General features: G+C 41.8%; 1 protein-coding gene across 1 annotated transcript in view; it reads right to left on the reverse strand.

Moving 5' to 3' along the window:
- The window catches only part of Rnf150 (ring finger protein 150), a 287,377-nt gene extending 266,356 nt beyond the window's left edge, over positions 1–21,021 (reverse strand). Inside the window, 4 exon segments of the mRNA XM_060393328.1 lie at positions 19,407–20,072; positions 20,075–20,188; positions 20,191–20,212; positions 20,938–21,021. Of these exon segments, the coding sequence (XP_060249311.1) occupies positions 19,407–20,072; positions 20,075–20,188; positions 20,191–20,212; positions 20,938–21,021 (886 nt within the window).
- Positions 21,022–21,595: the final 574 nt, after the last annotated feature.

Here is a 21,595-nt window from a genome sequence, read left to right on the forward strand (position 1 = left end):
CCAGAGGATCCAACACCCTCTCCTGGTTTGGGGGGGGAGGCACCTACATGCACATACACTCACTCAAGCACATTCACATACATACATAATTTTAAAAAAGCCTTTAAAAGACAGAAAAAAAATACAACAGGTGGCAATTTAAGTTGATAGCCACAGTGAAGAGAAGAAGGAGACTGGGAGCCAAGATGATAGAAAGAGCCAGACACACTGGGATGTATTTTTAGTCTTATATTTGCTGTTGTTTTCTGTCTCATATTCACTATTTTGGGTCTCTGAATACAGGAGCCAAAACAGTAGCAGCCTAGAGTGCAACATTTTGGGGGCGGACAGGGAGGAAAAAGGAGTACAACTGCTTCCAAAGTTGAAAGAAGGTGAGTGATGAGGGAATAGTGTAAAAGAGAACCATGAGGTGGTAAAATTTTCTGGGTGTGTTTTTTTTCATGGCATCTGGGAACTTCTTGGCTTGCTCATTATCAGGTGAGGTACTGTGAATGCAGTAAAGAAGACAGCTGTTGAAGGGAAAGGTGACTAGTGATGGGGGCAAGCTAGAGAGAACTAGGGGACAGACATTGTTGCTTGGGATCTGACAAGAAGAAGCATGTCTGGTAAATCCTTGGAGAACTAATCTCTCCGAGTCAGGGCAGCCATCACCAAACCTTCACAGCAGGGCAACAGATCATAGTCTGAGAGCTACCTGCATTGAGGCTGAGGGACAGAGGTCTGAGGAAACACTCTCTAAGGTAATACTGAAGAAAGCCTTCCTCTTAGCCATACAAATCACATGTCACATGGTCTCAAGAAAGGCAATAAGACTTGGGCACCAGAGGTCTTTGAAAAGATCAATATTCCAACCAAGGACCATGCATGGAGATAACCTAGATCCCTTTGCTCAGATGTAGCCATAGCAGCTCAGCCTCCATGTGGGTTTCCTAGTAAGGGGAGCAGGGGGTGTCTCTGACATGAACTCAGTGGCTGGCTCTTTGATCACCTCCCCCTGGGGGAAGTGCAGCTGTACCAGGCTGCAGAGGAAGACAATACAGCCAGTCCTGATGAGACCTGATAGGCTAACATCAGATGAAAGGGGAGGAAGACCTCCCCTATCAGTGGACCGGGGAAGGGGTATAGGAGGAAAAGAGGGAGGGAGGGTAGGATTGGGAGGTGATGAGGGAGGGAGCTACAATTGGGATACAAAGTGAATAAATTATCAAAAATAAATAATCAAAAAAATTTAAAAATACTTGGGCACTTGCCATATCTCACTGGCAAAATAGAATTAGAAACTCACAACTTTTCTTTTGAAACTCACAAATTTTAGTCAATCAAATAAGGAGCTGAACTTGACGACCAGTAAAATATTTCCTATCAGTGAAAATCTGACTTTATTTTGTGATTACTTTAAAAGTAACATGGTAACATATGGGCAATTTTGATGCTACAGACTGAAAAAAATATATAAACCAATATATCTTTAGGCAGAGTATAAGTTTGCATAATTAGGCCTCTCTTGGCCCATCACAGCAGAGCTCTGTGCATGAGCAATGAAGCACACATATATTTCAAGGTGGAGATGAAAGGTTCCTTAATGTTTTCTGTAAGAACTTTACAAATGTAATACAAAGATTGATGTCAAAATAAGCAACAAAAATGACACTAAAAGTAGACAAGTGAGTTACTGAGCCCGAGGAACCACACATGAAAGTAAAGAAGATTGTATTGAAAGTCAAGATGGAGCTATTTAATGAGCAAGTAAAACTGTTCTGGGACTACAAAAATCAGGGTTTAGCCAAGCCCAATCACAAGCTGTGTACAGACACCTTTGATTCACAATGGGGGTCCTGTTGTTCATCTTGACTTTGAAATAACATTTTTTAAATAAGGGGATGATATGGGTTTACACATGTAATTCTAATGTTTGCATTTTTGAGGATCACAGTAAGAGAATATAAATAAAATAATGTTTCTATAAAAGTAAAATTAGCATTCAGTACTATGAGTTTTCATAGGCCTCTTTTATAGACATGAATTATTGCTTAGGATTAGGACAGAATTTCTAATAATTTCTGAAATGACCTTACATTAATTTTGCCATTTTATACTATGTTTTGATGGGAAGGTGAATTCTCAGCACTGAGGATTACAAAATCTTGATTGATTGATCAGCTCCAAAAGTTATCAATGATGTTTATATTCTATATCTTGTGATATTAAATATATAAACAAGGTCAGACAAAAATAAATAAGTACATACATCTCATTAGCATAAATATTTCATTTTTCCTTAACAAACAGTAAAATTATATGTGTATCAAAGAATTGGTCTAAAATTCTTAAATGTTTTAAGATTATCAATAAATATTTTATTTGTATCTCTTTTATATGCCTATATGCCTGGGATTTCACACATTTCTTGGGTTAAAAACAGGGTCATACTGGAATATGACTGGAAATAGCCTAAGTAATCTTGAGGTATAGAATACAATCCCTAATACCTTTATTCTCAGAGTAAATATCGAGTTCTCTTCTTTCTGATAGGTCTTTAATCTAATAAAGGTTTTCAGAGTTCCTCTAGTAAGTAAGGTGTTAATTAAGTAAATAAGCCTGGAACTGAGAAGATATTTTTGTAGAATAGATGCCATGGCTTTTTTTTTTTTTCCTCCGCAATGTGGTTTCCCAAATGAACTGAGGGAGTGTGTGGAGGCAGAGCTCTGAGGCTATAAGAATAGCCAGTTTGGTGGACTTGGAAGGGGGCAGGGAGGAGATGAGGGAGGGAGGGTGGGATTGGGAGGGAAAGAGGGAGGGAGCTACGGCAGGGATATAAGTGAATGACCAGTGATTAAAATAAATAAATAATAGTAAAAAAAAGAATAACCAGTCTGTCCCTCAGAGTGTGGTTGCTGACAGGTTTTTCATCTGTCATCTCACTTTAAAATCTTTATGAGAGTTATACAGACTCCTGTCTTTGGGGAGCCCATGTGTGTACTGCTCTGTGTTCATGTGTTCATGAATACTGCGGCAGGTCTGATATATTGAGTTTCAGAGGAGTTGGTTAAAAGACAGTCACTGGAGAGGATTTCATCACGTTCATTTGCATTTGATCCCTGCTCTCAGTGACCCTGACAGATGAACCCCAACTCGTGGATGACCTGAGGTTCCTTGTGTATGTGTTTTTTTCCTGATCCTGGAGCACTTAAAAAACTAGACCTTCACAGTTGCAGATGACCTGGCAGGTACCTGGACAGCATCTTATTTGTATTTCCCACTATCTCTAGAATAGCAAAATGTTTGCTGTGCTACAAATTCCTGTTCTTCAGAAAGGACGGATAGAATTTGAGACTGACTCATCCAAATGCATAGGGTTTTGGAAGGACAATGTCTTCACTCAGTTTTCCTGCATGACAACACAATCTGTTGTTTGTTTTAGAATATAGCAACGACCAAACAAACTAATCAAGAGCTGAAATTTGAGCTGTATGTATGTGTGTGTTTATATATTTTCTTGTTTAAATTGGTCTAGGGGTAAATATGATGAACTGCTAATAGGAGATGATGGAAGATATTTTCACAAGTCAGTGAGTTGTAATTATTTTAACATAATGATTACAGTATATTATAATATCTTAACCTATTTAGAAACTTCATTTTAAACCAACTTTCCACTCTCTCAAATTCACAGAACCCATTGCAGCAGTTATGCACCACCTTTTCAAAGAGTAAGTATAAAAACATTGAGCAATCTTAGAGTTATGGTAAAGTTCCAAATAAATTCTAATTGGCATCAATAAGGAAAATGGCCTTTCTTCCTCTTGTACACACATATATTTCACACCATGACTAAATTAGCAAATTTAAACACAAAAGGCTTTTGTAAATAATAGGTACAAGAAAGTAGAGGTATCAGATAGCAGAGAACAAAATTACGAGAATAATTTCATTATTTTATTAACAAGACTTACTAATTTAAATGAATTGAGTTGTAATTAGGTGGAGAGGATTTCAAGAAAGTGACAAAGTTCAAGAGGGTGAAAAAAAGAGTAATGGCTTCATAATACAAGTTAGGACCAAGCATCCCTCTCATACTTCCACTGGGCAGAGTCCTGGGAGGGTGGGTGGGACTTGTGTGGCAAAGTCCTTTAAAGTCTTGCTCTGAAAGCCAGGTGCCTCCCACCAGGTAAAAACCATCGAGAGTGGTAAGAGTTAATCAGGACAATTGGTTGAAATTCTTAAAGATTGAGATACATCATGAAACCTATGCTAGGCACCACGGTGCGAGGGCTGTGCGCACTGAACTCTCCCAGGAAACATATGTTGGTGGGTGAGATGGACGGAGACTTAAACCTGAGAAGATGGAATCAGTTTCAAATAATAAATATATCTATGAAAGGAAAAAGTCTAAAGTAAAAGTACCAATTATGATATTATATATAGAAATTAAATGATAAAATAACCCAGAAATTACCCCATTACTTCAAACTATCTATGCATATAGTTCTTCTGAGCTGGAAACTAGATACTCAAATGCATAGATTAAATATATTCTTCCAGAAAACTTCAATTATTGAATCAAAATTCCACTTTCACAGATACTACTTCTCTTATTCTAATTTAAGAATGAAACTGAACTTTCTCTCATAATGTTGCCATGATCCTAAAGGTCACAACTTGACCATATATCGTTGATCATTTGTCATTTGCTATTTACTTCATTTGGAAGAAACTGACCTCTTTCGTCAAGGACCTTAAACTCTTTTAGAATAAAGCAGTGTTTACCTTGAGGAAGAGATTCATACACAGATCTCTATCAGCCTACAAAAGCCCTATACTAACATTCAGGGTTCCTGGAGGCTTCGGGTCTACCAGATGCTCATATCCCAGGAAGGTCATTCAGGCAGCACTACACCCAGGTAGCTTATTTCAGATTCAAGGCTATATTTAATAGCAGCTTGTTCCAAAGACCATTTTTATGATATTATCTATAAATGTTCTCTTGTGAACCACCCCATCAGAGCTCCATAAAACATATTAGAAGCATTTTGAACAGGTGGAGATGGATCAGGGATTAAATTCAGTTTAGAAAAGATAGCTCTTTGGGCACAGTTCAGGCCACAACACCTTAACAAATTCAATTTACAAATAGTGGTTAAGCCTGGTGAAACAGGTAAATGGATATATGTGTGTATTTATGTTTACATGTATGTATATTTATGTATATATATATATATATGTTCTTGTTTTAGTATTATTATCAAATATTTCAGATACATAAAAGTTGTTTAAACATTTTCACTTTAAAATTTTTGGGGAAAGAGGTTTCTAGTAGGTCTGGGTTTGGAACAATCCTAAACCATCTAAGTCAAGAAGCAAAGAACAGTTAGAAAGGAATGGGATCCATGGCAGGAGGAGGCTCAGGCTGGGTTGTAGGCTTGGGAGTCAGTGAGGGCAAAGTGAGACCTCTGGCTTGGTCCCTGGCCTAATGGGAGGCCATAGTGAGGTCTAGCTAGCACTTATATTAGGTCCGTATTTTCAACAGCATGTTGTGTTGACTGAGGAGGAGACTGGACTAGTCGCTGGCCACTATGGGAAGGGGATGGCAAAATCCAGGAAGATTTGATCAGCTGGACTTACATGGTAATAACACCAGTGGGCAGGGGAAATTGTATTCAGAATATGTCTCTTTGGATCATCATTACAGTTCACATTTGTTCAGCACTCAAAGTTGATCTTTTGCTACATTATATGCTATAAGGGACAACAGCTCTGACAGAGAATGCACTATGTTCATTTTACAAACAAGGATTGCAAAGCTTAGGTTAGAATATGGCTTCCTGAGCTCACAAGCATCTGGCCCAGCAAGACATGCAGTTCTTACTTAGTGCATGTCTTTTGCTTCCGCCAGCCCCAGAAAGGTGGTGCAGTAGTCATGCTTATCAGCTGCCTGACTTTAGACTTCCATCTTGGTCCCTATGGCTTTGGTCTCTAGGCATAGGACCAGTTCAGTGTGCACCAGAGCTGTCTCCACCACCTTCATCTACTCTGTATCCCAACCTAAACACTGATAACTGTGTGAGAGAAATGGGGGTCTGTCCTTCTCGTTAAAAACAGTGTGGTATTTCACCCACTTCAGATTGAAAGACCATAAGAAAATAATAAATATTTAGCATACAAATGACTTAAATAAAATGTTGTTTCCATTTATCATTTTGTCACAATCATGTATGACTCACAGATGTTTTAGACTTACTGTGTGCTTTCTAGTGCTCACTGTCCATACCATCTCTTGAGCTTCTTGCTGGATGCCAAAATCCCATTATTACTAGTGAGTCACTAATTCATGATTCAATAACATTTATTGATTATGCACCTTCATCATTTTATTGCTGTACTGCCTGAAATATTAATAAACAGAAACTACTAATTTTTTCAAATGGAATTTTGATACTCTCAAAATAACCACATACTTTCTTTTCATAATTAATAATGAACCATGTGATAGAAAAACTAAGGGAGAGCAGGTAAGGAGAAGATAGGTAGGAGTAAGAAGATTGGGTGATACAGTAAGATGATGACAGAAAAATAACAATAATATACTGTATATCTTAAAAAGCAATGAAAAAGAACTTTGAATGTTTATCCTATTAAGAAATGATAGATGTTTGAAGATAGACTCACCCTGGATTAAACAACACAATGTACACACAGAGGGAGACATCCCATTGTACCACATTTATATGTACAGATTTTATGTGTCAGCTAGAAAATATAAAATTAATTAACAAAGCCATGTTATATAAATGAGCAAAATATAAAATAAGGATTCTGTCGGGGTTGGGAGAGACTGGACTGGAGAGCCTTTACTGTGTATCTTACAGTCCTTGGACCTGACTTTATTTCTTGTAGTATTTTAACATCAATTAAAAAACAACACTGAGTGATAATGCAGCAGCAGCAGCAGCAGCAACAACAACAACAACAACAACAAAACAACTTGAGGAAATTTTCATCTGAAGTAGTAGCTGTCAATCTTGGCTTTCAACTAGCATCATCCCATGACCCAGCTCATGTCACACTGATCCAATCAGGCTCTCTCTGGGGGAGCAACAATTTCAGCTTTTGCAGATGATTCCAGTTTGTAACCAGGGGAAGAGACTGATGGGAATCAAGGTCTTATTCAGGAGGTTCCAATGATAGAAAATAAGACCCAGAAGAGGGGAGGGATCTGCCAAAGGTACAGCTGATTTGAGGCAGATATGCGAATGAGACCATAGTTTCCTGAGCATGGCTGCTGTTTTGTATTTAATATCCCCCAGACACAGAACTGTGTAGTGAAGCAGTGGGGAGCAGCACCAGTCATAAGCCGGGTGGTGCTATCACTGACTGTCATGGATTCTCCACCTCCTACAACTTGTATCAGCTGCCAAACTGATCCAGGTTGCAGTCATGTGATGCTGATAAGCTGGGATGAGAGTTTTCAGTGTCAGCATCATCACCAGTAACATGTCAATGTGGTTTTGCTCCTCCAATGAAGAATCACACCAGAGAGAGCACACCTGAAGAGTTCGCTAGTAGCCTACAAAACAAAACAAATGCCCCCAGAGACCTGCTCTGCAGCCAAACTTCGAAAGCCCTTGACTAATTGAGCATTCTGGTACTTGAGCTAAGAGGGTAATCAAGGCTATGCAAACATGCTTAGCTACCACAGGACCATTCATGTCAGAGGGAGGCAAAAACACTGCAGAAAAATAGGGGCGTATCAAAGGAATTTCAAAACATACCATTAAAAAATTCAAGCTGCAAGTACATATATGCAATAAATTATTAATTTGGTATAAGTCAATATAATGAAATGGGTAGAGAAAGAGCTGGAGAGATAATTCAGCTGTTAAGAGTACTTGTTGATCTTTCAGAGGACCTAAGTTAAGTTCCCAGAACTCACACTGTGCTTACAACTGTCCACATCTCTATTTCAAGGAATCCACTGCCTTCTTTTGCCCTGAGCAGGCAACAGGCAAATACATGGTGCAGGCAAAATACTCATACACTCAAAATAAATCAATAAATCAATCAATGGAGTAGGTGAATAGTTAGATTATGAATTTTTTTCACCTTTCCCTGCCTTTTAAATATTTATTATTTTCAAATTTGTCTATTTGGCACTGAAATCATATTGAAAGCAAGATTTTACACCAGTTTTGACCTGGAGCATAAAAAATGACTGATGTGTTTGTTGAATGCATTATATCTAGGCCTTCTTCCTTAGCCCTAGATAGCAAATATACATTTGCATGCTTATATGTACATATAATATTTGCGTGCATGCATGTGTGTATGCAAGTATCACTTCCTTTTGCATTGTTGTGACCATGACCAATGCAACTTATAGAAGGAAGGGTTTATTTGGGGATGATCATTCTGGAGGGATATGAGTCAACCCTCATCACATGCAGAGGCACTGAAATAAGCAGGCTTCACAGCAGAAACTGCTGATCACAGAATCTCTAACCACAAGCAGCAAGCAAAAGAATAATACTGGAAGGAGGGCATAGTTTGTGAAACCTCAAAACCTGCTCCTAGTGACACACTTCCTCCAGCAAGGCCGCACCTCCTAACGGTACCCAAGTAGTGTCACCAACTGGGTGTCAAGTGTTCAGATGCTCCCTAATGTAAGAGAGATCTCTTTCAAACCACCACAATGCATAAATCAATCATTTTACTTTTCACTTTTAATTTTTCTTCTTCTTGTTTTTTACTGAAATAGGTTTTCTCTGTGTAGCTCTGGCTGTCCCAAAACTTGCTCTGTGGACCAGGGTGGCCTACCTCTGCCTCTCCAGGGCATTTCACTTAAAAAATTTTTAGCTTTTTTTTTTTATTAACTGAGTATGGGTGTTCTGTTTGCATGTATGTATGTACACCACATGTAGGGTAATGGAGGCCAGAGAGGGCATTGGATCCCTTTAGGATGTTACAGGCGGTTGTAAGCCTCTGTGTGGGAAGCAAACCTGGATCCTCTGGAAGAGCCACTCATGCTCCTGACCACTAATCCATCTCTGCAGTCCTCAGCTTTTTAAAACTTCCCACTTTTCAGTTTTGTAGAAAAAGCCAGAGAAATTTCAAATCATCCACATGGAAACTTGTCCTGCTTCACGGTTCTAACAAACAGCACTATGAAACTCTGGTTCCATGAAAAGAAAAGTGTCTTTTTGGATAAGTATTTCATTTAAAATAAGACTTTAAAAGCTAGTATATGTATTCATGGTGATGAGTGACAATGGGCACTGCACGTGTCTAATCGTAGGCACGTGTGAAGTCTTATACCCTTCAGTTTGTTACCAGCATACCTTTTCCTCTTAGGTGAAGGTGGAAAAGCGTTCCTATTTTCTTTTAAAAAATGGGTACACATTTGTCATAGGAGTCTCAAGTGAGACTCTACCCAACAACATGTATATGAGCCGAAGAGTAAGAAAATGGAGTTTAATGTCAGGAATAGTCTTTCCTGTGAAAGTAAGGTGACCATACAATGTAATCCATCTTTCTGGTCTCTAGGCTACTTATCAGTATTTACAGAACACTGTCAAGGGTCCTTCAAACCTTGGGGAACTTAACCATAAACAAAGAAAGGTCTAGAAGTTGTGCTTCTAGGGGCTTAGATTCTGCCAGGTGACAGCAAACAGGTCAACAGCGGCATGAAATTGAAAGTAGAAAGTGCAGTGTTCTGGGCATGAGAAGCAGACAGCTGCTGCTGTTTTTTTTTTTGGAGAGGGCAAGGGCACAACCTGTGCTGAGGTTATTTAGGGAAGAGAGCTGAAGGAGAAGCTAACTCTGTAGCATTAGAAAAGGAAGAACATTCCAGAAATTTTCCTGATAGATGAAGGGCAAAACATCTTTTTCTGTCCCTACTGGCTGGTCATTTGAACTTAATTTCTGATGTAGATTTAGTCACTTTGTATTTGTATGATAGCCAGATGAATCACTTCTCTAGAAAGTAGAAACTGGAGAAAAAGAAAGAGGAAAGAAAAGTGGCATTTGTATGTGAGTGTTTGTGTGTATATGTATGCACACATACACATGCATACTGAGAGTATGTCTGAAAACCTTCTTTGTTTTATTGAGGGTGATTAAGCCATGGTTCAGGTATGGCTAACTACAACTGGGAAACGTTATGATTGGCTAAGAAATACAGGATTTCCTGGGGACCTATTTCTTAACATGGGTGCCCATTAGATAACATAAGCACTTATACACTGCCTTAGAAATCATACATTTAGTACAAAATTATTTTTAAAATTTAAAATCCCCATTATATGTTCACATCTCACATATGAAAGTGCCAAACAACACAGAAGGCAAGTTCCAACTTCCTGACAAAGAGGTTTTCTGCATAGCACTGGGTATCATGGAACAGCAAAAGCAATAGGCCACACCAAAGGCCAGGTAAAGAAGCATACATTATGAACAGACACTAATTTATGATTTGAAACAATGAGAAAAATAATTTTCTTTTATTGTAGAAAAACTAGAAATTAGAGCTGTGAGATGACACAGTGAGTAAAGGAGATTGATGCCAAGCCTGGAGACCTGAGTTCAACTGTGCACCCACATGGATGAATAGAACCATCTCCCAGAAAGTTGCCCTTTAACCTCCACACACATGGCATGGCATGTGCATTGCCACACACATCCACACATGCAAAATAAATAAATGAATAGATAAATAAATAAGGAAGGGAGAACAGAAGGCAGGAAGGAAGGAGCAAGATTTAGATCTAACCACAATGGTTAATATAAGAAGCACCTTTATCTACCACTAATTCAACCACCAAATGATTAGTCCATTCAACCTTAAAATAAGAGATCATTTTATACCAAACCTATAAAAAGACCTCAACTTAATACAACAGTCATAGCTGGGGCTTGAAACAATCTTGCCTCACAACTTGCCTTGTTTATTGGAGTTTTATGTTACAGAAAACCCTCAAGGCTTGAGATAACCTGAAGATTTGAATTTCATCTTAACTCAAATTTAGCATCTCTCAGCTTACCTTCGGAAAGACACAAGGCCTCAGAGTCTTTAAGTCACTCACCAATAACATGATCCTCTTAAGAGCATATAGAAGGAGAAATACTTCTTTTGGGGATAAAGACTTTTAGGTGTTGTCAAAAATACTAGTTCTTTACATTCCATGGTTCCTGCCCAGAACTGTGACTACAGTGGTTGATCTCCTTCCTTTTAAATGAGGAAACTGGCTTCTCAGATATTAGCTCCACAGAAGAAGTGTAACCATCACTCTTCAAAAGCTACAAGAATGAGCTCTGCAGAAGAAGCCTAAGCTCCTTCTTGATCTTTCTAGATTTCATGGCTAATAAAACTTCCCTTGAGAATTCAGGGGATTTTTTTTTTGAAAGAGAGAGGAACCAGGAATGATGATTAAATTCTTAATAATGTTTAGAAAGAGGAGGGTAGGATTCCTTCCAAATCCCCCAGGCACGTGTTTCTATGACCGAAATGTGTAAACCAGTCATTCAGTTTCTGGAAATGCCTAGCCCATATTAAGTTACACAGTCAAGAATGTTACTTAACACCACTGATGAGTTATGGCCTTTAATAACAGAGGTTGCGATTCCTGACTATTAGACTGCTGTCTTCCAGGAAATATGAGGAAGAGTTATAGTTTAATGTAAAATAAACAAAGGCCCCAAACTAGCGGGGAGGGTGATCAAGGGTGTGAATTTAAGGCCAAGCATAAAAGAGTTTATGTAGGAATCTTAGCAGAAAACTCAAGTGAAGACAGATAGCTAAGCAGCAGATCATGTGATCTCAGGCTTGGGGAAGTCCTTAAGAAGTTACTGGTACAAGAACTCAGGTACTGGTAGCTCCACAATGTCCGGTGTTCCCAATGAGGCCCAACCCATTGCCTGAGAAAGCTTGACATCTCAAAGGAATCCCTTCCATTTCTAAACACTTGGACAAGGCAAATGCTTTGCCTTTCCTGAACAAAGTTTGTTTTTGCAACTTCATCTCACTAGCCCTAGAGGGATTGTGATAAAGCTGAGATTCCAAAATGCTTAGCCTGTGTTGTGGCTAAGAGCCTTAAAAGGTGTTGGGGACTTGGGCTAGCTAAAGAGCACAGTGCACATGCTATAGTCAGCCTACTTCTTTCCAGGCAGGGAGACAGGGTGACTGAATTTTCTGATCAACAAAAGTAAAAAAAAAAAAAAAAAAAAAAAAAAAAACTTAAATTAAATTTTAGTAAAAGTATCCTGATATTTTTAACACATAAAGATACATTTTTAAGGGGAAGCCTCCTCCATTGATGGTGAGAATGTAAACTTGTACAACCACTTCGGAAATCAATCTGGTGCTTTCTCAGAAAATTAGGAGGTGCTACCTCAAGATCCAGCTATACCACTTCTAGGCATATATCTGAAAGATGTTCAACCATACAAAGAAATTTGTTCACTATGTTCCTAGCAGCTTCGTTCATAATTGCCAGAATCTGGTAACAACCTAGATTTCCCTCAACTGAGGAATGGATACAGAAATTGTGGTACATTTACATAATGGAACACTAATCAGTAATTAAAAACAAGAAAATCATGAAATTTGCAGACAAATGGGTGGAACTAGAAAAGATTATCCTGAGTGAAGTAACACAGAAGCAGAAAGACACACATGGTATATACTCACATACAAGCCATATAACATAAGATAAACACACAAAAATCTACAGACCTAAAGAAGCTAAACAACAAGGAGGACCCTAGGGAAGATGCTTAATCTTCACTCAGAAGGGCAAATGGAATAGACATCTGAAGTGGAAAAAGAAAGAGAACAGGACTGATGCCTTCCACAGAATCTACCCAGCAGGGTACAAGGCAGATGCAGAGACTCATAGTCAAACTTTGGGCAGAGTGAGGGGAATCTTATAGAAGAAGGGGCAGACAGAAATACCTGGAGGGAACAAAAGCTCGACTATGAGACTAACTGTGAGTTGAAAAATCTGGGCCCAGGGATCTCTGCAGAGACCGATGCACCATGCATGGAAAAGACCTAGACTCCCTGCTCAGATGTAGACTATAGGCAGCTCAGTCTCCATGTAGGTTTCCTAATAAGGGGAGCAGGGGCTGCCTCTGACATGGACTCAGTGGCTGGTTCTTTGATCACTTACCTCTAGTGTGTATTGGGGAACAGCCTTGCCAGACCACAGGGAAAGAGGATGCAACCAGTTCTGATGAGATCTGATAGGCTAAGGTCAGATAGTAGGGGAGGAGGACCTCCCCTATCAGTGGACTAGGGGAGGGGCATAGGGGGAGAAAAGGGAGGGAGGGTGGAACAGGGAGGAGATGATGGAGAGGGCTACAGATAGGATACAACATGAATAAACTGTAAATAATAATAAATCAATAAAAAAGAAAAAAGATACATTTTAATAGTTCTTAGACATTAATTCATCTAAAATTTGTATTCTATGAAGAAGAAAACTAAACCAAGAACAGAAAGTGACCGAGCCAGTCCAAAGGATGACCTGGAGGTAGATGTGGAGGAGGAGGAGGAGGAGGGCCTAAATGTAAGGTTCTGTCTCTGCTGCAGACATGCTGTTCTCCAGCTGGTGATGGATTTGCCTACAGACTCATCAACATATTCTGAAGCAAGCATTGCTCTGTGCAATGTGACTACTGACCACAGAGAATTTTTGCAATAGCCTTTGAGTTGAGAGTGAGCATGAGGTAATGGCTATAAGAATAGACTATAAGCGTAAGTCTAGGCTATAAGCATAGACTCCAAGGGTGTCTATGCCACCTGAATCTGTGACTTAGTTCTGTGGCTTAGTTCTACAGCTTACTGCCTGTGTGAATCAGTCATCTGTAGAATGGGGATAGATATGAAAGCTGTCTCAGCATTGTAAGAATTCAGTTAAACACAATGTTCTTAGGGTATCCCAAACCCAGAGTAAGCATTATTTGGTCCACATTATCACTACCCTAGGAAAGAGCTATGATATGCTGGAAGAGAGGGAAGCATGGCAATTAATGGGAAATAGGAAATAAAACTGTGTGGTAAACATTCTAGAAACACAAGAGCAGCTAGCTCTTATGTGGAGGTAGGGACAGAAGGAGGGCCATCAAGGTAACATGAACCCATGCGGCAAAGAACACATCTATCTGCATAGGCAGGGCTTCCATTATCTCCTTGCTCCCTCCAATCTTGGAGAAGAGTCAAGACTATGTAGGTGTTCTCTGTCTGCTTCCTTTCCAAGTTCTGAAGATAATGTGTAGCTTCTGCAGCATCCCTCCCCTTCTCCCATCTATCAGGTGCCATCAAAGCCCTTCCTAGGCAACTAGAAACTCATCTACCTTGTAACTATGTACTAATGATTGATAAACAAAAAGCTAAACAGTAAACCCTTTGAAACAGGGAAAATACCACTTTTTCCATATGGCAACTTAGACACAGGATGCTGCACATATAGAGATTCGCCACAGGTAGCGTGCATGTCCTCACTATGGTGACAATGAAGTTTCAGCATAGAGAAGACACTGCACTGGTGTAATCAGAGAGTCATAGGAAGCTCCTGGATGATTATCAGGGGAGCAGGACACTCTCTTTCAAACAATGGAGGTGACCAATGGGAAAGGGATGACTGTTCTGTCTCTAAAGCATGAAAGAATGAATTGAGAGTTCTTTCTTAAGGTTGCTATAGGGTTAGTGAGCCAGGGGATTTTGGTGGTTTATTTCACGGTTTCTGATTGTTGCTGTGTGTCACTGAGTTATAGGATGGTTGGAGGCAGGTAGATGCCAGGGCTGCTAACCAACCATCCCACGCAAAATAGCAAGCTCCATGTTCAATGAGAGACCCTGCCAACCACAAGCTTAGAAGATGACGCAGCCAGTCCTGATGAGACCTGATAGGCTAGAGTCAGAAAGAAGGTGAGGAAGTCCTCCCCTATCAGTGGACTAGGGAAAGGGCATAGAGGAAGGTAGGGTGAGACTGGGATGAGATGAGAAAGGAGGCTACGGACAGGATACAACGTGAATAAATAAATAAATAAATAAAGATACAGATATCTATGTACTAACTCTTGAAACTCACACAAGAAGCAGTTCAGGTAGATACCACTTCCATCTGTCACAACGGAGGACTCTAAAGCCCTGAGAGGTTGAATAAGTTGTTCCAAGTCACACAGCATCAAAATGGCAGAGCCAGAATACAAGGCAAGAGGTCTCCTCTAGAGCCTGGCTCCACATGCTCTCCACAAAGGAGACCCTTGCCTTGTATCTTACCTACATCGGGGCTTTGGTGCCCTTCCTTCAAAGGACACTGGAGAAAAGTTCTTGGGCAGGCATTAGGCCTGCTCCAATGGGTCTCACTGCTGTCATGTTCGTCTGGATATTCACATCAGGGCTTACCCAGGAGGAGGCTGCACTCCTGGGCAGGTGTTTGCTAAGGTCCTGGGATACTTTCTCTAAAGGTGCTGATCCTCCATTGTACCTACCTTCACTGAGACATATCCACCTTGTCCTTCCTCTGTTTCCCCTGTCTCCTTTTTCCTTTCATTTTCCTTCTTTCTCACCTTTCTTGGACAAAAGCTACATGAAATGAAAATCTAAGAAAGAACAAGTAGTGGCTGATCTAAAGAGGAGGAGAACAAAATAAAGAAGGAAAAGATGACTTGAGGTTGGGTTTTAAAGAAATAACTCTTAGGTGAGGTACAGTGGCACAAGCTTATAACTCCAGGATTGAGCATCTGATGCTGGCAGATTGTGAATTTACAGCCAGTATAGGCTATATAACAAAATCATGTCTACAAAAAGGTAACTGTCATCAAAATGGAGCCATAATAAAGACACCACTGCTCACTGACCTTGATTAAAAGATGGTTAACAGCAAGTAACAAGGAGGAGGACTGATACCTCATGACTGCTGGAAGCAATAGGAAGTGACTTAGACAGTTAACGGATGCCCTAGTCTGCTATCTATTGCTGGGCTAAAGACCACAGTCAAAAGCAGTCTAGAGAGGAAAGGGAAGTCAAGGGAGGAATTCAAGTCATGGAGGCGGAGGCCAAAGAGGGACCCGACTTCCTAGCTTGCTTGCCAGGGTCATGCTCAGGCAGATTGTTTTCATACCTCCCAGAACCATCTGCCCAGGCATGGTACTGCCCACACTGGGCAGGACCGTCCCACATCAGTCATTAATCACAAACATACCCCATATACTTGCCTACAGGCCAATCTTGTGGGGAATTTTCTCAACTGAGGCCCCTATTCCCAAAGGACCCTAGCCTGTGCAAAGCTGACAAAAAACTAACCAGCACAAGGAAGAGATCTAGCAGTTCCTTAAGAGACAGAGAGTGGCTCTATAACCCAGAAATTCTAAATTCTACTCCTCAATACAAACCTAAGACACACACACACACACACACACACACACACACACACACACATACACATGCACACACACACACACAAAGCACATAGCAGCACCATTCCTTAAAACGCCAAAGTAGAAATGATGTAGCTTCCATCAATTGACAATAAATAAAATGTGGAATACCTTTTGGCAGTAAAAACAAATGAAATAGTAATCAGTGACACGTATTGCAACTGATTACTGATTATTATTGCAACTGATAACACTGAGAAACTAGACCAAATTCACATGTTAAAGGATTCCATTCATATTCCATGAACAAGAGACAAATACATAGAGATGAGAGAGAGAGAGAGAGAGAGAAAGGAAAGAAAGAAAGAAAGAAAGAAAGAAAGAAAGAAAGAAAGAAAGAAAAATCAGGCTAGCATTTGATTGAGTGTGGGGGACTGGTACAGAAGAGCAACTACAAACAGGTAAAAATGTCTTTGGAATTAGACAGTGTGGCTGCCACCTAACTCAGTGACCAATGTGTGAAGCAACATGGTTTGTTCTATATAACAAGTTTTATAGTGTGAAAACCATATAACAATGAAGCAGAGTAATTCACTATTAAACAAGCTACCATATATATCAGGAGTTTCCACATATTTGTGACTGAGAAGTGACAGCTGCAGAACTGGTAGAAACTCAAAACTGTGGATTCAGGGTGGAAAAAACTGAAAGAAGGAACATAGGAAAGAAAGAGAGAGAAGAAAATTATTTCTATTATTTGCTGGGTATGTTAGGATTCTGTCACAGCAGATGCATCAGCGCTGTAGATAGGCTCCAGAAGTACAAGTCCAAGCTTTCTTTCCCCCAAGCTATCAAGGAGAGGTAGGCGATATTAGCTTTTAATGTTCCTATAAACTTAGTGACTAGATTTAAAAGGCTACGACTTTGTCCCCTGGTGTCCTGCATTCCAGGTTCATGAAATAAGAATATTCCATTGATATCTAACCTGTACGTGGTTTCCTAACTGAATTCACAAGTCTGAGTCATATTTAATGAGGAGAAAGCTGAGCCTTCAGGTTCTAGAAGCAAGTGTCAACTGACAACCAGACTAATGCACTCACCTTGGTCAAACATCACATAGGCCTGTAGAAGACTCCTACTCTGCCTAATGTGGGAACTTGTCTAAGGCACAATGGAGAGTTCAAGGCTAGCAGCAGGCAACTTTAACAGTTATCTTTTTTTTTTTTGATATGGAGAAATAGTACATTCTAGGGCTTTTGATTTTTAGACTATCACCAAGACTTTCCCTCTCAGTATGCCTTAAGCATCCTTTGTGTAGAAAATCAAATTATAGCTTTCTTCAGTACGGGTGAGCCATTAATTGATCCAATGTGTCTGTTGTTCTGAAAACAGCCTCTTAGATAGGAACAAATGATAACTATTATGCTGTGCGTAGAGAAGCTCAGTGTAAGATTCCAAGCCCACACACATAAAAACATTTAAGGAATCCACAAATTCATCTAATAACCTTTGTGTTTACAGAACCCAGAGTTACTCCTGCATGCTCTGTTTCCCACTCCCTGAATCTATATTTTCCATATTAAATGTTAATTGAAAGATACCTTACATGACCCCGCGTACTCTTCCATAGTGCAAATATCCTTGGAGATCAAGTTTTAGCAGTGGTCCTATGATCCAAGGTCAGAGTACAGCCTTCTTCCTAACTCCTCCTCTTCCCCAAGAATGCTTGATCTCAAGGAAATACTGCAAATGCCTCTGGCATGAAGGGTCAGAACTTTTCCAAGAAGGTAATGGCCTCTCATCATAAAAATGCTCCTGTTTTCTGTCTTGTTTTTGTATAAGCCTCTGACATTTTTGCCTCCCGACCTGTTTGCCAGAAAGCTGACAAATGTCCTTGACTATAACAGCTGGTGTTGATTACTCTGGGCAAATTAATTGCATATTTCACTAGTAGGTGATTCGTGCTCTTGAGAGGGAAATCTGTCTCTAAAGAATACATGTCTACACATACCGCCAATCCAGGCATTCCGTCTCAGCTGTTTCCTTATTAAAAACCCGGCCTTTAACTGAAATAATAGCTTTGATTGGACTACTCTGCTCAGAAAAACACTACTGTCATTTCTTTCACCTGACCTCAGGAAACCCAAGGAGAAAAGACCCACCTCTTAGGTACCTCTGCAGAAGCTTACACTCAAGGAGGGCAGTTTCCTATGACCAGTGGCTTGTGCTAATATGAATAACACAGCCTGTTGTTTCTGTTACTCCCCTCACCAAAACACTGCTTATAGCGTGAGTTGAATAGGGGCGATCATGTTTATTTCTAGTCCAGGCCCCTGTGGTCACCAACAAAGGTCTTTCCTTTTTCAGTGCAGTCGTCAGCATATCGAAAGCAGGCAAGCAAAGGACAACACAGCCGTGGAAAGTAATTCTAACTTTATGGCTATTTTTGGCTTGTTGGGCATTGAGATTATTCACCACTGAGCCTGTCAGGCAGTTTCTCCAGATGATAACCCCAGCAGAGCCAGCCGGGGAACTGAATATTATTTATGGTATGTAAGTGGAAGGGGCTCCTGGGAAGGGCTGGCACCTGACTTTGTGGGAGCAGTTTGTAGGTGGTCAGCTGCAGGCAGGTAACTTGACCTGCCTCTTGATCCACACACCCTTGCACCAGGTATGTACACCTGATGCACACGATGAAGTACAGAGCTGAGTTATCAGATCTTCCGCGTCCAGACAGGTGCTGGGCAGGGTCACTGAAAAGAACAATATCCCAGCCCTATCTCCCAAACTTCACTTCCCAAATTCTCCTGCGAGAAGTCACCCCACCACTGTGAACCCTCTGCTATTGTAACCTGTTTGTTACCTCCTTCCCTGTCCCCAAGTGACGCACAACAAAACACATAAGAGACCAGCCTCTGGTGCTGCACCGACTTTCCAGGCTAAAACACCCTGGAGGCGGTGCTGGGTCTCCCCGTAGACGCTTCTCGGGCTCCCCTCCCCCACGTCCTCCACACACCCCTGGGGTTGCTCACCGGCGTGTGGCATGGTGATGGTCTCATTGGTGTTGGAGCCCACATTGAAGATGACTACAGCCGAGGCGTTCTGCAGGAATGCGTTCCGGATCTTATCCCTGTAGGTGCAGTTGCCCTTGGGGATGAGAGCTATCCAGTGCTTGCCGTGGGCCGGCGCGGCGAACTTGGTGTTGGGGTCGCAAGCCAGGCGGTCGTGGACCGAGCTGGCCATGACCACTTCGCCGCGCGCGTCCTGCTTAGGCGAGTGCTCGCCATATCGCCCGCACTCGCTCTTCTCCGTGTGCAGTTCGGCGCCACCACCGCCTCCCGCCACCGCGGCCCCGGGGTCTGGCTCGGCATAGGTGATGTTCACGAAGGCGGTGTACCATTCCTCCTTCTCCGCCACGGTGAAGTCCAGGCAGAGTAGATGCACGAAACAAAAGGAAAGCAGCCATGTTGAGAGAGCCAGACTGCGGCACGCTTGGATGAGAGACATTGCCACCTCTCTCCTCCGGGGTCCCTTCCCCGCCCCCTGCACCCTCCTCCCGCTCCGTCCCTCCTTCCCCAGCCCGGGCCAACCCCGGGCCTCCGCTTTGGTCCTTCTGTCGCCGCGGCTCACTCCAGGGCTGGCGGAGGCCGGGGTGGGACGCCCAGCCGCTGCGGAGACCGGATCCGGGAGAGCAGGAGAAACCCGCCCTGTCCCCTCTTAGCCGAAGAGCGGCGCTGGCATCGAGCTTCCCCAGTGATCCAGCGCGGACACGGAGCAGGCGCTGCGCGCTTGCAGGGGACTCCGGCTGCAAGAGTCCAGCTCCTTTGCCCAGAGTCGTCTTCTCTCATAGAAGTGGCGGAGGTCCTGGGGTTTGGACGGGCTGGCGGCCTCAGCTTGTTGTGGCCTGGAGGGGTGGGGGCGGGTTGCCCGAGATCCCGGGTGCTGGGACTATGGGTCTCGCTGCAGTCGTGGCGGTAGCTCCAGCTCCGCGAGGGTTCCTTAGAGGAGTGGGCACTGCACTTCTGGCCTGACTAAGTGGCTAAGCCCGGGACATTCACTTGCGGAGAGAGGGGACGGTACGGGCCGATGGGATGACGGAGAGCGTGCGTGCGGAGAGAGGGATACAGCGTTGTACGTCTGTGTGTGTGTGTGTGTGTGTGTGTGTGTGTGTGTGTGTGATGTGTGCGTGCAAGGAGGAGCTTAGTATGATGTCAAAGCTCCTTGCCATGCTTACCCTGTCTTTCTTCTTGGGCGTCAGCGACCTCTGCCGGGCCTCAAATTGAGTCTTCGATCAGTTTGGGGCAAAAGGGAGAAGAATGAGCCTTTGAACTGGAAACAACTGCAGGAAATATGCAGCAAAGTGTATGTACCTCTCTTGAGCAGCCTTTTCATTTGCTGGAAGATGTGCAGAGGTTTTTCTGGTATTCGTCTAGGCCTGTCTGGTTATGAGGTCCTTTTGCCTACAAACCTGGATATCTAGGACAATGGCTGAATCACGATTTAAAACCAGGACTGACTGACTCTAATGCAGGAGAATTTTACATTAGGCCAGGGGTGGAGTACCGGGTGATGCGCACTTTGCTGGTCTAGGGAGCAGTCTGTAGCTTGGGTAGAAGAGACTTCGTTCCTTTTCTCTGGAAGCCGCATGTTTATTTAGAAAAATGGATCTCTCCTCACACTTTAAAACTCTGGAGACATTCTGCTACTGTGCTCACTCTAGTAGCCAGAATCCTCTATCCCAGGATAGAGGATTCACAAGGTCACCAAGCAAGTGGGGCCTGTTTGGGTTACTGTTTTAAAGTGCTCTCCAGTAGTGCACAGAGATTAAAACAAGCCAGTGGAGAATAGTTTCCCTAGAGTAGTGTTCTAATAGCAGAGCCCATTGGTTTTCATTTCTTCATATATCAGCAATATAAACTGTCTACTTATTTCCTTATGTGGTAGTTCTTAATCATTTATATTACCTTTTCCACATGGTTCTCTTTCAAAGAACCAATGCCAATTTATTAAAAAAAAAAAAAAAGTCCGCTTTCCCCCAGAACTTAACATGTGTAAAAGTATCGTGTCTACTTACCGTCACAGCATCTCTTTTTTTGGAAGCCATACAAACAGATGGTGGCTACTGGGGGAGCAGAGAGGACCCCAGCTGAGAGCAACCTAGAAGCAAGTACAAAAGCAACACAGAAGAATCTGTGTCTATGGACTTCTATGTGCTTCTAGC

Source organism: Meriones unguiculatus, chromosome 10, assembly GCF_030254825.1.
Source record: "Meriones unguiculatus strain TT.TT164.6M chromosome 10, Bangor_MerUng_6.1, whole genome shotgun sequence".
Classification (NCBI taxonomy): Eukaryota; Metazoa; Chordata; class Mammalia; order Rodentia; family Muridae; genus Meriones; species Meriones unguiculatus.